This window comes from Solanum tuberosum, unplaced genomic scaffold, assembly GCF_000226075.1.
Source record: "Solanum tuberosum cultivar DM 1-3 516 R44 unplaced genomic scaffold, SolTub_3.0 scf00207, whole genome shotgun sequence".
NCBI lineage: Eukaryota > Viridiplantae > Streptophyta > Magnoliopsida > Solanales > Solanaceae > Solanum > Solanum tuberosum.
This window is the reverse complement of record NW_006239133.1, coordinates 444,840-456,599: the sequence shown is the minus strand read 5'-3', so window position 1 is coordinate 456,599 and position 11,760 is coordinate 444,840. Positions and strand designations below refer to the sequence as shown.

The following is an 11,760-nucleotide window of genomic DNA, read 5'->3' as shown; positions in this document are numbered from 1 at the left end:
TCATCCAAACTCACATTAATTCAACACCCAATGCAGTTTCATTGAAATCTCAGCCAGATTTTATCAATAAACACTAACCCAATGCAATTTAATTAACATCTCACTCAAATTCTATCAACAAACACCACCCATTCGCAAGACCCTCACCTCAAGAATTCAAAACCTCCATTGCTAAGGAATGGAGTTAAAACTAAAGAACTTTAAAAAAAAAAAAACTCAATCAATCAACTTCAAGACGAATTCAAGGATAGAAATTACATGATTGGCATGAGGGCGAACAAACCCAACACTATGAAAGCTTACATACCTCGAAAAACACTTGTTCTTGGTGAAATCCCCAAGTTCTTGAAAGAATGCTTGAAACCCTTCTCCTTTCTCCTCTTGAACTTGCTTTAAAATCCACGCTTTTGGAATGCCAAAATTAAATTAGAGTCTGATTAGACTCTTAACTTGGGTGGGTAAAACGTAGGTAGGCCTTTAGAAGTAAGGAAAAGACAAAAATACACTTTCCTAAAATGGATGAAAGTCTTAACTAGAGAGGCTCCACTTAAACAGGCATAACTTCTTACTCCTAGCTTGGAATTTAGCAAACTCACTGACGTTGGAAAGAGAACTCAAAGATCTTTGATTTGATACTTTATGAGCTACCTAATTCTTCATGTGCTAAAAGTTATAGTCCTTTGAAGTTGACCCAAAATTAAAAAACTAACCGAAGTTCGAGGTGTTACATATATATAGAGGGAAAATATGGGCAAGTGTAGTTCCAAAAAGGCATTTCAAATGAGTTGAATTACTAAACTACCCTTCAAACTCCAACAAAAAAATGTTTTTTAAAAACTTTAATCAGACAATGTAATAACTTGAATCAATAATAAAAATTATCAAGACCTAAAAGGCTAAAACAATATGATACCATCTCTAGGGAGTCATTTTGTGTTGCATATCTCGAGTTTCGAATTTTTCTTATATATTTCTATCATAATTTTCTCTTCGAGACAGATTTAGAATTTAATTGAGATGTTTAATTAAATTTGATAGTAAATCACAACACATTCAATTTAATGGATTTGAAATTCATTATTTATATTATTTTAGAGGATGAATCAAGCAAACCTATTTAATTCAAATGAATCGATAAATAATTAAACGAAAAAAGTAGTTTGTGTCCTATATTTACTCTAACTCATATTAATTTACAATAGTTTAAGTAAAAACATTAAGGTGATAATTTGAATTAATTAACTATAATTTAGTGATAAAATGGTAAATGAAAACACATCTCAATGTTCGTTATATTAATGTAAACATCAAAAGCGGATATATTTTTAATTACCTAAGCTATATACTAGATTCTCCTAGGGTTGCGTATTGGTCGGTTTAATTAGGTATTAAAGTTTAACAGTTCAATTTATTAATCAATGATTTGTATATCTGCTTAAATTTTATAGAATCATTAAAATTTCAATTTACCAATTGTTGATTATTACCGGTTTAACCGCTAAAATTTTACATTAAAAAAAGATCAATGAAAAGTACTTACTAGAAATAAGGTAGCAAACCAAATGGACCACATTGTATGCATATGAGTTGTTAGATTATATATTGCTCAAGAACATAGACAAAATAATCGATTTGGGCCCTCTTACAATAATGGTAAGTGAGAATTTTGGGATATATGAAACATTAGGATTGGAATGGTGTTCGTTCCAAAAAGGCATTTTAAATGACTTGTTAAATGACTTAACTTCCCTTCACGCTCCACCAAAAAATATTTCTTTTTAAAACGTTAACACCTGGTTAAAACAAATATTATGTTGCCAAGAGTTGAATCCTTACATTTGTTTAATCATATCTGGCTACATTCTATTACCAGTTGACACCATTTTGGAAAATTTTCTAAAAGGTTGCGACTTTTCTGATAAGACACAATAAACATATGATCATACTACTATTTGTGGGGGGTTCCTCACATTTTTAAACACTCAATTTAGTATATATTTTTTATATTTTATTTATTTATATTTTATTTAAATCAGACATCTATTCACATTGAAGGGTTGTGACTTTTTCATAGAGTTGTGATTTTTTCAATGAGTTGCGACCTTTCGAAGGGTTATTTACGGATAAAGCACAATAAGCACTTGTTCATATTTCCCTTTGTTAGCTATAAATGTAGGAGTTTCCTCATATTTTAAACTACAAAATTTCTAAGTTTTCTATTCTTCTCTTCTGAAAAAACTCTACATATGTTGAGTGAGTTTCAAAGTTCAGTTAAATTTGAACACCCCCTAACTTGAATATTCAATTACTACAATATCCAAACTAAAAACACTCAATTCAGTATATCTTGTTTACTTTATATTTATATTTAGTTATACTATATTAAAAGTAGAACTCCAACAATACAATAATAACTAAGCAATGAATTATACAGGAGGGAATATAATGTATATTAAAGAGGTGTAATTAAGAGATTTTAAGAATGACTTTTGTTTCTTTACATATCACAACTAATTTTCAAATGAGAAAAATGTCATAAAGAAGAGGAGAAGAAGGAGAAGAAGAAGGAGAAGAAGAAGAAGGAGCAGAAGTAGGAGGAGAAGGAGAAGGAGAAGGAGAAGAAATGTAATTGGAGGCCATAAAGAGGTGTCACATCACCTTAACTAAATCTAGCTTTATATTATAACCAGTTATAGATGTATTTAGATATTGATTTCACAGCTTTCAACATACACACAACTAGTAATCATAAGAAAATTTACACCTATTATTCGTAGGAACTTATACTTTATTAGTCCATTTATAATCGTTTACTTAAATTTTTGGTTCAATAATATTAACATCATTTGAAAAAAATGGTGCACTACATAGTTTGACTTTCATGTGCAACGCACGTGCGTCAAAACTAGTTAAATAATAAAATTGCCTATTAAAGTAAATCTCCTATATTCATTGGTTTGATGTGAATACACGTAAGTTTTTACCCCTACAAACAATTTTCTGTCAAACTTTTATTTTCTAATTAAAATGGTTAGTTTGAATGTTATTTTGTTTTTATCCTAAAATAATAGCTAGTCAAAGTTCAACATTACTCCGATCCTATCCTCTCTAATCCAATCCATCAAACACTATTTAAAGGAAAAAACTAATTAATTTATGAGATTTTAGTATTGGGATACACTTCATTTGTATAATTAATAACTACCTATTAATCCAGTCACCCTATCCCCTCTACCCCCACCCCCACTATATATACCCTACTCTCCTCACAAGTCTTTACCAAGTAAATGCTAGGCCCTACCTCCCCCTACCACCCCATTATACATATATACTTTGTACTTTCTATTGCCAGTATCCTTCATTTCCTCTATCTCATATACTTGACTGATTTTATTCTGTGGAAAAAATGAAGAAAAAGGGTAAGATTGAGCATCGATATTGGAATCCTGAAGAAGACAAGCAACTGCAGAAGATAATAGAGAAATATGGAGCAGAGCATTGGTCTCTAAAATCCTCAACCGTTGTTGAAGAGATCGCTCAGTGTCAGGATGAGTACAAATCCAGGTAGTTTATATGAATCTGACTTGAGCAATTTAGATTTTTCAAAGTTCCCTCAGTTGTTTCATTATCCTCCTGTTGCCCCACCCGGTAGAATTTTGCCTCTTTCAGTAATTTCACGAATAGTGTCTAATCCATCAACATCTCTGAGTCCATTTGAATCTGATTTGAGCATTTTGGGTTTTTTATAGGTTCCCTCAGTTGTGTCTTTATCCGCCCATTACCTCATTAGGTGGAATTTTGCCTCTTTCACCAATTTCACCAGTAATGTCAGATCCATCAACATCTTTGAGTCTCTCTTTACCTAGATTCAGATCTAGCAATAATTTGAATTAGGTGAACCAAATTGAGCAAGTAGTTCAATTGACACATGTATCGTCCTCTGAACCCACTATAAATGAGTCTCTCTTTACCCAGAATCAAATCTAGCAATAATTTGAATCGGATAAATCAAATTGAACAAGTAGTTGATTTGGCATCTAAACCTACTACATCTCTGAGTCTCTCTTTACTCGGATCCAAATCTAGTGACAATTTGAATCGAGTAAACCGAATCGAGCAAGTAGTTGAATTGGCATCAGTATTGACATTTGAACGCACTCCATCAATTTTTATGCTCCATGTTTCAATAATTCATAATTGGAGAAATTATTATTGAGCTCAGAATTTTTTATAGTTTTGCAAGATATGGTACGAAAAGAAGTTAAAAATTATATGTCAGAGTTTGAGAATGGAAGGGGTTCAATGAAAACAAAAGCAATAAAGGATGTCATGGTTAACAACATTGGTGTCTTCAAAGATTGAGTAAATATTGAATAAGGAGAAGTAAAATGGAGAAATCATAATAATTATTTTCTTTAAACGTTAGTTGTTGTTTTTATAGTATCTCACTAGATTTTAGGATGAATGTATGAAAAAAAAAGAGAAAACATATTTATATTCATAAGAAAAGTAGGGAAAGCAACCCAACCAAACACCCTCACTCACCCCTACCTCCACCCCACCCAAAAAAGGGAAGAGTAACGTGTGATTTTTCGTTTTCAAGAAAAGTGTGAGTTTTCTTCTCCCTTTTAGACTGGGAAGAAATCTCTATAAATAGGGGGTTTTCTAACCTAGAAAAAGAATTAGTTTTCTATTCGATAATTTCCCACCCAAGTATTGAGAGAGTTCGGATGTGAACTTGGAATCATTGTAGAAGACTACAAAGTTGTTGTCTATCTTGTAGATTCGCTTGACGGTCTTACTAATTTGTGGATTCGTTTGAAGGTATCTGCTCACGCTTCAAGAGGTAATTCTTTAATTAAATTTCAGCAAGTTTATGTGTTCTAGCATAAACGATTTGATTATCTATTATTCATGTAAGAAGTATAATTCTGGTATGCTTCCGTTGTGCAATAGTTTTCCAACATTTTATTTCGAAATAATTTAGTTTATCTTACCATTAAAAGATGATTTACAGTCATACACATGTGTTAATACCCAATTAAGTTTAATTAATTATATAAGATAAATTAAAATATATTAAAAGACTTATTTTAATAAATAATTAAAAAGACAATAAATATTAGTTATAATCTAAAAGGAGGTGAAGTTAGTAGCTTAAATAAACTAAAGGTGGAAAGACTTATTAGGGTTGCCATCAATTTCTTCTTGTATGTGAGTTAATTCTCAAGTTCTATCTCATTTATATATCAATTGATGAAATCAAAGATGCAAGTTGGGGATTCGTAAGAGTTGTTAATAAATTTAAAAATAGACAAGCGAGTGAGACTTTCTTTTATTAGGATGTTCAACTTGATTCTGAAGGGTGTATAGATAACTTTTTATGGAAAGATGGTCAACTCCAGATTGACTACAATATTTGATGATGTCATGTTTTTTGATATCATATATTGAACGAACAAGTATTCTGTGATTATAAATCATTTATTGTAATAAATCTTCATTGACATAATATATTTTTTTATTGTGTTTTTCTATTTGAATCTTTCAATGGTTATTCTTGATATTCTTAAAGTCGATGGAAAGTATTACTCCACATATTATAATTAACCAAGCTCGAGCAATGACAATTTCTATCAGAGAAATGATACCGAGCATCAGACATAGATTGTGTCAATATCACATAGCTAATAATGCCCCATCTCATGATTTGAGTTCACTTAAAAATGACAAGGGTTCTTTAAAACTTGAAAAATGCATGTCTTAATGTGATTCTATTATTGAATTTGAAGAAACATGAAAGATGATGCTTATAATGTACAATTTAAAAGAACGTGGTTGGCTGAATAATTTTTACTATATTTGACACATGTGGTCAACAACTTTTAATAATGTTGTGTTTAGTGCTAGATGAAAAGTGACTTCTCAAAGTAAAAGTACTAATCCCATACTAAATGAACTTGGACATCCAAGCACTTATTTGCATATTTGAATGATTGATTATGAGAAAAAATTATTGACTAAGTAGCGGTTGAACGAAGAATCGGAAGACCTCAATTGTAAACAAGGTAAGCCTACACTTTATGTTAAATATTATCCAACTTTAAAACAGGTTTTGCAATCTATACTCATAAGATTCATAACAAGTTTGAGAAAGAGTTTTTCAAAGGAGGTGACATGTTCTAATGTTTTTTTGAGACACAATGTGATGGTCAAGTATCTAAATATGAAGTAAGAATGCATAGCTTAAGCAAAACATGATTTGTTGAGTTCAATCCCACAATTTTACAATGTGACATGCACTTGCAAAACAATATATTGAATATATGTATATCATATGTGCACATTGTCTACTGATTCTTTCTTCCAAAATAAATTATGTGCAATTCTTCAAACAAAAATAATGGAGAAGTTTAGAGAGCTCGCTCCTTTAGATTCAGGTACATACAAATCTTCATTATCAATAGATATTGTTTATGGCATATATTTACAAATATTATGTAGGTGCTCGCTGTCCTGTTTATTTTTAATTTAAAAAGTGAGATTAAATATTAATATAAAAAGCATCTCAATGTATAAAATATTTTACGATAGGAGGGTTAGAAAAGAACCGTAGCTAAGAAATGTGATGCAAATAATCTATCTAGTGTAAGAGTTGATTAATTAATTTTCAAAGTTCATTTTGCGCATTTAGGGGTCAATTTACAGGAATTAGGTGATTTTCAGCCCATGAATATTTTGGTGATATAGCTTCTGGATGATTTATTTGTAAAAATTTTACGGAACCCTCCGTAGGGAGATAGGGGAGCAATACATACACTCTTACAATTTTTAAAATCCATTTTGGCAATTTAGGCGTCAATTACAGGAATCATGCGATTCTCTTAGTTTTTCGTGTGTGTGTTAGCCCAGAAATATTTTGGTGATATGACTTCTGAACAATTTTTCGTGTGTGTATTCATCATTCGGACTAAATGCAATAGAGTAAAAAACTTCCCTCGATTCAAAATGGAAGATAACCTACTCAGTAAAAAAACAAAAGCATTCGACAAAAATGATACAATTAACTTATTCTCACTCCCCCCCATCCCCACCCAAATAAAAGAAATAGGTATATAGGTATCGATAGTTCAATTGAATACGAGTAAACAAACCACAAAATACTTGAGCATGTATTTGACAGTTAAAAAGGGTAATTTTATTAAGAGTCCTTATTCATCTCATGTGTCCAAGTAGACATAATGAGTTCATATCCATTACATGTGTCCGTTCAAGTTGTGAAGAAGACTCCCTTGTTCAACATCCCATAGCTTCACAGTAAAGTCGAATGAAGCACTACCCATTGGCTTCATTCGGCTCTACTATGAAGCTATGGGATGCTGAACAAGGGCGCCTTCTTCACAGCTTGAACGGACACATGTAACGGATGTGAAGTCATTATGTCTACTTGGACACATGAGATAAATAAGGACTCTTAATAAAATTACCCTTTTTAACTGTCAAATACAGGCTCAAGTATTATGTGGTTTGTTTACTCGTATTCAATTGAACTATTGATACAGATATACCTATTCCTTCTATTGGGTGGGGATGTGAGGGGAGGGGAGTGAGAATAAGTTAATTGTATCGTTCTTGTTGAATGTTTTTGTTTTTTTACTGAGTAGGTTCTCTTCCATTTTGAATCCAGGGAGTTGTTTACTCTGTTGAATTTAGTCTGAATGAGGAACACACACGAAAAATTGTTCAGAAGTCATATCACCAAAATATTTATGGGCTAACACACACGAAAAACTAAGAGAATCGCCTGATTCCTATAATTGACGCCTAAATTGCCAAAATAGAAAAAGAAGAAACACACTACTTTGTGTCTACAAACATTTATTTAAACCTTTTTAAAATCCAAAGAGTCGATTGATTCTTAGTTGTTTCTGTCGCGGATGCGGAAGGCCATCCTAACAATAAGGTCTTCCCTGTCTTGGGAAAGGGTCCTCCCTTTTTCTTCCAGGGTTTGAACTTGGTTAAGGAGTTGTTGAATGCATTGTTCCACCGGGTCTAGAAAAATATCAGGCACATGCTCTAAAAAGGCATGAAGTGTTTGCTGACGTTCGTGCCTTTTTATTTTCAACATTTATTATTCTTTGATTAACTTGAGAAAGTCTTTGACACTCAACTCTTGGGGTTTTAAAATTCATTGGGGCTTTAAGTATGCCTTTGACAACAAACTTCAGAGGTAAGTCAGCCCCAACGCACCGAAGGTTGTAAACTAGCGAGCAATAAAGTGAGTGAAGATTATGGAGACTAGAGTTTATATCCTAAAAGGGGGAAAAAGTTTTAGGTGATTTCTTCCTATCTACTTAAACCTTGATAGCCAGAGTAAAGGTTTTGGCCCAATGGAAGGCAAATCAGTAAGGTGAGGAAGGAATATATTGACAAAGATGAGATGGGCGAGCGAATAGCTGGTGAGTTATATAAAGGGGAGGAAGTTGTGTTGCCGAGGAAAGGGGTGTCATGGATCCAGGGAGAGGATGATAAAGAACGAAGGGGGTGTCTGGCAAAATATAGAAACTTTATTGCTTAGCTATGAACAATGATCGAACCATAATCTGCGGCACTGATGTGTAATATATTTGTAATCGAGAACCTAGTGCTACCACCACATGTGAAAGAAAATTATGATAGAAAGAATACTATAAACATGACTGGTAACAATAGATAGCATACCTTGCCAACAAACTGTTGATTCGTATCGTATTGCTTGTAACAACACCAGTTGGACTCCATTTGATGGTAGATATCTCCTAAAAAATATAATAGTCAGCAGTTGTGTCTAATTTGATTAAATAAATCAACAAAGAAAAAGAAAGAACAAAAATAAATACTTTGTGATGTTCTCTGAAATCATGCAAGCAGGCATCCTCTTTCATGCTCCATAGCTGCACATAAACAATGAGTTACTGACCAATTTATTTTAAACAACACAATAGATATTCAAAGTCTTAGAGCAGGAAAAGGTGGAGCTAAGATGCATTAACACAACTAATACATAAATTCAGAATAGTAGATAGATATAAAAGGGTACTTAGAAGACCGTAAAAGGTAATTTTCTGAAACATGTGGAGGCAAGAGTCTCCTTTAGCTGCTGCTTTAGAAGGTTAGGATAGAAATTACCTTAAATGTGGTATCTTCATAGCACGAAGCCAGCAGAGAACCTGAGGGGTCCCACTCGATAGCATTGATTTCATTCTGCAATGGCAAAGTCAACAACCCTTAGTGTTCCAATAAAGCACAACTTCGGTGTTCAACTGGTAATTCAATTTGAACTTTGCGCAAACAGTGAATTATTTAGAACATCATCTAGTTAATCTATAATACATCAAAGAGATAAAGAGAAAATGTATATTATGCCATCAGTGGAGCACACCTGATATCCTGAGAATCTCTTGACTGGTAATGGACCAACATAGATTATGCCAATCAACATCAAGTAATGGACCTGAATGGGGTTGTATAACAATGTTGAGAATATATACAAACTTATGAATTTAAGACAAAACAAGGAAAACAAAACAACTGAATGAAATTCAAATTGTTGCATCCATTCGCCAGACCTCACCTCAGAAAAGTACAAATCAACGAAAGTCAGCCCAAAACAGGCAGTAGAAAACTCACATTCCAATCAAGTGTCGTAACATTCTTGTTTTTCTCAATTTTTCGAGTTTTGATAGTATAGTTACATGGACCATCTCCAATAGACCAAATTCTAGTAGTAGAGTCTTCAGACCTAAATTGATATTACACATGGTTAGATATAAGAGAGATGATTCATTAGACAAGTCTAAAACTACTCTCAATCTTCATAAAATCTCGGTGCTTTTGATGGTCATTTCCAAAGTCGTAAAATCACAAGAGAATTAGAAACGAAAGTATGAATATGAACATGGGAATTCATAGATGAGAGCCTAAAGAAATGGAACTAATGCTTACCCAGATGCAAGAAAAGACCCTTCTAGACTCCAAGCACAACCAAAAACCTGGAACAAGAAAAAATTGTAATGTTAAAATAGAAGACAGAAAAGATATGATATTTATATTTTTTTCCTATTAAGAAATCATGTTGTATTAGGAGAACTTTATAAAGATGCGGTCAAACCTTAGATGTATGTCCTTCCAAAGTCGTTACATCAGAACTAGAAATTTCACTCGGCAGAGAGATTGCGACTGTGTTGATATCCATAGGCTCCAAATCTGTCTTGCAACAAAAGCAAAACTTTAATGTCACAAGACCAACAAAACTTGGAAGAACACTAAAAGTTACTGAAATGAACACGAAAATGGAAGCTTCTATCGTTAGTCATCCAGAAAAAAGAAAAGCAACAAGCAGTTTAACTGAAAATGAAACAGAAAGCACATGACAATTGACATGGATTCTTAGAGGCTAAAAGCTAGCACAAAAAAGCACTACATTTTACATTTGTGGTGTTTGACCAAAAAAACACAAAACACAAATTATTTTTCTACTGAAGTACTTTTTTTGTAAAAGTTCTTTTGACAAAAGTGTCTCTAGATCTGAATAATATTAATTTTCCTACCTTTGAGGTACAGAGACTATTACTGATAAACTCTCAATTCAGAAAAAGATTATACACTAAAATGGTTACAGAATAATATTAACTTTCACAGAATTTAACTCTTTTAACAACAACATATCCAATGAGGTCCACAAAGGGTGGTGTATACGCAAGACTCAAGTAAAGCATATCAAAGCATCTAACAGAAACACAACATCAAAATCTCCATAAAAAAAAATAGTTCAAAAGAAGATGAAAATTGAATTATTGAATTCAAGTAGGAGAAAATATTAGGGTAAAGAAGTCATTGATGTGAATTGACGGCAGCTTAAGGAAACAGACAAATGGTCAATGGATTGCTACTACCTGTGATATATATAGAGGAAAAATATGGTAAGTGGGAATTTTGGGAAACAAAGCATATATGTATAAGACTAGAATTAGAAATGTTTTACTTCCAAAAGACATTTTGAATCAAGTGTTGAATGACTAATGTATCCTCAATCCATTTCAAAGATTTGAAAGATTACTTCATTTAATCCAAGACGGATTCAGAATTTAAACTAGATACTTAAATTTGATAGTATATCACAATACATTCAATATTCTTAAGTTCACTTTATTGGTTGTTTTAGGTCTCGAAGTTACAAGATATAAATCGTATTGTAGAATTATATTTATTTTTAAACCTAAACCCTTATTTTATTACTATGTATAATTTAAATTTTTCATGTTCGTTTTGATTTGTTAGTGTTTTAGGTCTTTAAGCTTACAATACCTAAACCCTTATTTTTCAGAAGTTATAATTTTCGAAACCTAAACCCTAATTTTATAAGTACGTATATTTTTTTAAATTCATCACGTTGGTATACATATGTAAGGTCTGACCTAAACACTAGTTTCAATTTTTTTTAAGTGTATTTTGTTTGTATTTGTCACGCCCCGAGCCTACACCCTGGGCGGGACCGGCACTCGGAGACCATTGCTGGCCCCAAGCGAACCCTTGGCCTGGCTTTCTTAACTCAGCGGAAACCTGACTCAACAGAATAACTCAATGCCATGCAAAGACATAAACAACTTAACTGATAAAAATATGGCCCAAAGGGCAACTCGAGTCTCAAAATATAATATTTACATATACATACATATACATGGATGAGAGACTCAAAACTACTGACTGACTGACTGTCTG

The 11,760-nt window shown here is 32.5% G+C and overlaps 1 protein-coding gene across 1 annotated transcript in view; it reads right to left on the bottom strand.

The window, feature by feature from the left end:
• Positions 1 to 3,967: 3,967 nt before the first annotated feature.
• Positions 3,968 to 11,760, bottom strand: part of LOC107062197 (F-box-like/WD repeat-containing protein TBL1X) — an 18,756-nt gene continuing 10,963 nt past the window's right edge. The window contains exons 2-9 of the mRNA XM_015312560.1: positions 10,151 to 10,245; positions 9,985 to 10,031; positions 9,670 to 9,781; positions 9,422 to 9,493; positions 9,169 to 9,243; positions 8,880 to 8,933; positions 8,722 to 8,798; positions 3,968 to 3,983 (exon numbers count right to left, since the gene is read on the bottom strand). Coding sequence (XP_015168046.1) covers positions 3,968 to 3,983; positions 8,722 to 8,798; positions 8,880 to 8,933; positions 9,169 to 9,243; positions 9,422 to 9,493; positions 9,670 to 9,781; positions 9,985 to 10,031; positions 10,151 to 10,245 — 548 coding nt within the window. The remainder of the gene's footprint in view (positions 3,984 to 8,721; positions 8,799 to 8,879; positions 8,934 to 9,168; positions 9,244 to 9,421; positions 9,494 to 9,669; positions 9,782 to 9,984; positions 10,032 to 10,150; positions 10,246 to 11,760) is intronic.